Genomic DNA, 2,545 nt, shown 5'->3' with positions numbered 1-2,545 from the left:
TTCGGCTATGCAACCGCTACGCCCACACTGATGAACCGCCCAAAATTGAGCCTTTTTTCAATGATGCATTGCTATCTTTTATTTTTGTGTTGGGCGTGCGTGTCAATCAGAGAGGTTCACTTCCACTTTTGGATTTCAATTTTCACCATCACTTTTTTATATATTTTCATCTATATAATGTCAGGCTCAGTCAGACAGTGAGCTCTCTTGTCTGCACACCTCGACTATCCAAACAGCAAATCCAATTCCACTTTCAATCAAAGATGCCACTGTCTTTACCCAAAATCATTGTTCATTTCAGGCATGTATTGGTGGTACTGTCGGTAGGGATGGCAATGTTGTCAACTTGTTTAACCCAAGATTCCAAATGTGAATTCAAAGCAATCTTCAACTTTGGCGACTCAAATTCTGATACGGGCGGCTTTTGGGCTGCTTTCCCGGCTCAGTCGGGACCTTTTGGCATGACCTTCTTCCACAAACCCTCTGGTCGTGCTACTGATGGCAGACTTATACTTGATTTCTTGGGTAAAAACTCTGATAAGCTTCTATTTATTTATCATCTTATTCTTTTAGATTCTGATTTTACCATCATTACTAAATTTCAACCTCTGCCCTGAGAGAGTGAAGATCTGGGAAATCAGATATGTTAGCTCCTTTTAACAAAACTAGTTCTTTTAATGATTGTTTCTAATATTTGCAGCACAAGCACTGGGAATGCCATTTATCAGCCCATACTTGCAATCAATAGGATCTGATTATAGGCATGGAGTTAACTTTGCAACGCTGGCTTCCACAGTGCTTTTGCCTAACACTTCATTATTTGTTACTGGGATCAGTCCTTTTTCTTTGGCCATTCAGCTTAATCAGATGAAGGAATTCAAGGCCAAAGTAGTTGAATATCATTCTGGGAATACAAAAGGTACCACACCACCACATTTCTCGTTACTCAAATGATAATAAAATGTTGACAACATTTCCTTTTACTAAAGATCGTTAAGTGTTAAACACTGTTAGGATCAACGCAGCTGCCTTCACCGGATATCTTTGGGAAATCAATCTACACCTTTTATATTGGTCAGAATGATTTTACTTCAAATTTGAAAGCCATTGGTATCGAGGGAGTGAAGCAATATCTTCTTCAGGTGGTTTCCCAAATTGCTGCCACTGTCAAGGTAGGGAACTGAGAATGATAGTGATAGTTTTACAAACTCAAATTTTTTAATTTGGGATTGAATTTCGTGGCTGGATTTTCCAGGAGCTATTTGGTCTAGGGGGACGTACATTTTTTGTTCTAAATCTTGCACCAGTTGGTTGTTATCCAGCGTTATTAGTGCAGCTGCCTCACGAAACCTCGGACTTAGACAAATTTGGTTGCCTTATCTCTTACAACAAGGCTGTGGTCGATTATAATAACATGTTAAAGGAGGCACTAAGCCAAACCAGACGAGAACTTCCCAATGCTTCTTTAATATATGTGGACACTCATGCTGTACTTTTGCAGCTTTTCCAGGATCCCACATCCCATGGTAATTTACATTCTTCGAATAAAGTGAATTTCCACATTGCAAAGTTGGGTTTTATAGTATTTTAGTTCAATATATACATTGGATGAACCCCTTTTGTCTTTTTTTCCTGAAACAGGTCTTAGATATGGTACTAAAGCTTGTTGTGGATATGGTGGTGGCAACTATAATTTTCACCCAGAGGTTTATTGTGGGAATACGAAGGTGATGAATGGAACCAAGGTGACAGCATCGGCATGTAAAGACCCCAACAACTATGTTAGCTGGGACGGGATACATGCTACTGAAGCAGCCAACAAACTTACTACATTGGCCATTCTTAATGGCTCTTACTTTGATCCTCCATTTCCACTTCACAAGCTCTGTTATCTACACCCTGTAGGTTGACAGTAGTCCTCTCTGTTCATGAATAATCATCATGATCAACTTCAATTGCTTACTTGGATTATCAAAAAACCAATGAACTTCAACGACCAGTTTCGGATTCTCATTCCTGTTGAGAGCATAACTCGTGAATGTAAAAATATAGCAGCTTTCATGCTTGTTTGAAGCCTTTTTCTTCATTGAACATAATGATGATTAATGAGTATTGCAGCATTAGCCTAAGTTGATGATGACTTATCTATTGATAGTATAAGCAAGAGGAGTTGCTCTTTCAATCTTCATTAAGAGAGATTCTTTGTAAAAGAAATGTGTTAGTCAAAAAGGTCGTACCAATTAGATGTATAGAAGCAGAGGAATCAAATGAATGCAGTTCATTAAATAAAACAGACTTTTCACCAATTAGTGTTTAGTTGGATTATCAAAAAAATGCTTAGCTAAATCCTGATACTAAGACAAGTCTTTTTAACGTGGTACTAAATAAAAAAAATCTAAGCTATGGTCCAATATTAATCAAATTGCAAGATCTAAGCATTCACCTTATCTAGTGATCAATGGTAGTACAGTCAACTTCCTGGACCAACAAATTCGCCTTACACAGATCAAGTAGGTTAATTATTAGACAATTAATCCCATGCATC

General features: G+C 37.9%; 1 protein-coding gene across 1 annotated transcript; it reads left to right on the top strand.

Moving 5' to 3' along the window:
- LOC107923128 (GDSL esterase/lipase At4g01130) lies at window positions 1–2,109 on the top strand. The gene is made up of 5 exons (XM_016853341.2): window positions 1–525; window positions 701–919; window positions 1,015–1,172; window positions 1,256–1,526; window positions 1,642–2,109. The coding sequence occupies exons 1-5, from the start codon at window positions 264–266 to the stop codon at window positions 1,908–1,910; spliced, it is 1,179 nt and encodes a 392-aa protein (XP_016708830.1). The 5' UTR covers window positions 1–263; the 3' UTR covers window positions 1,911–2,109.
- Window positions 2,110–2,545: the final 436 nt, after the last annotated feature.

The sequence above is a fragment of the Gossypium hirsutum genome, chromosome D11 (genome assembly GCF_007990345.1).
Source record: "Gossypium hirsutum isolate 1008001.06 chromosome D11, Gossypium_hirsutum_v2.1, whole genome shotgun sequence".
Classification (NCBI taxonomy): Eukaryota; Viridiplantae; Streptophyta; class Magnoliopsida; order Malvales; family Malvaceae; genus Gossypium; species Gossypium hirsutum.
The sequence above is the reverse complement of the archived record's forward strand: the minus strand, read 5'-3'. Positions and strand labels throughout refer to the sequence as shown.

What these genes read in the sequence shown, in the direction of transcription:
- LOC107923128 (XM_016853341.2), top strand. Translation starts at nt 264, where the DNA reads ATGCCACTGTCTTTACCCAAAATCATTGTTCATTTCAGGCATGTATTG. An exon ending in ACTTATACTTGATTTCTTGG is followed by an intron (nt 526 to 700) that starts GTAAAAACTCTG and finishes TAATATTTGCAG; the next exon opens with CACAAGCACTGGGAATGCCA. An exon ending in TCATTCTGGGAATACAAAAG is followed by an intron (nt 920 to 1,014) that starts GTACCACACCAC and finishes AAACACTGTTAG; the next exon opens with GATCAACGCAGCTGCCTTCA.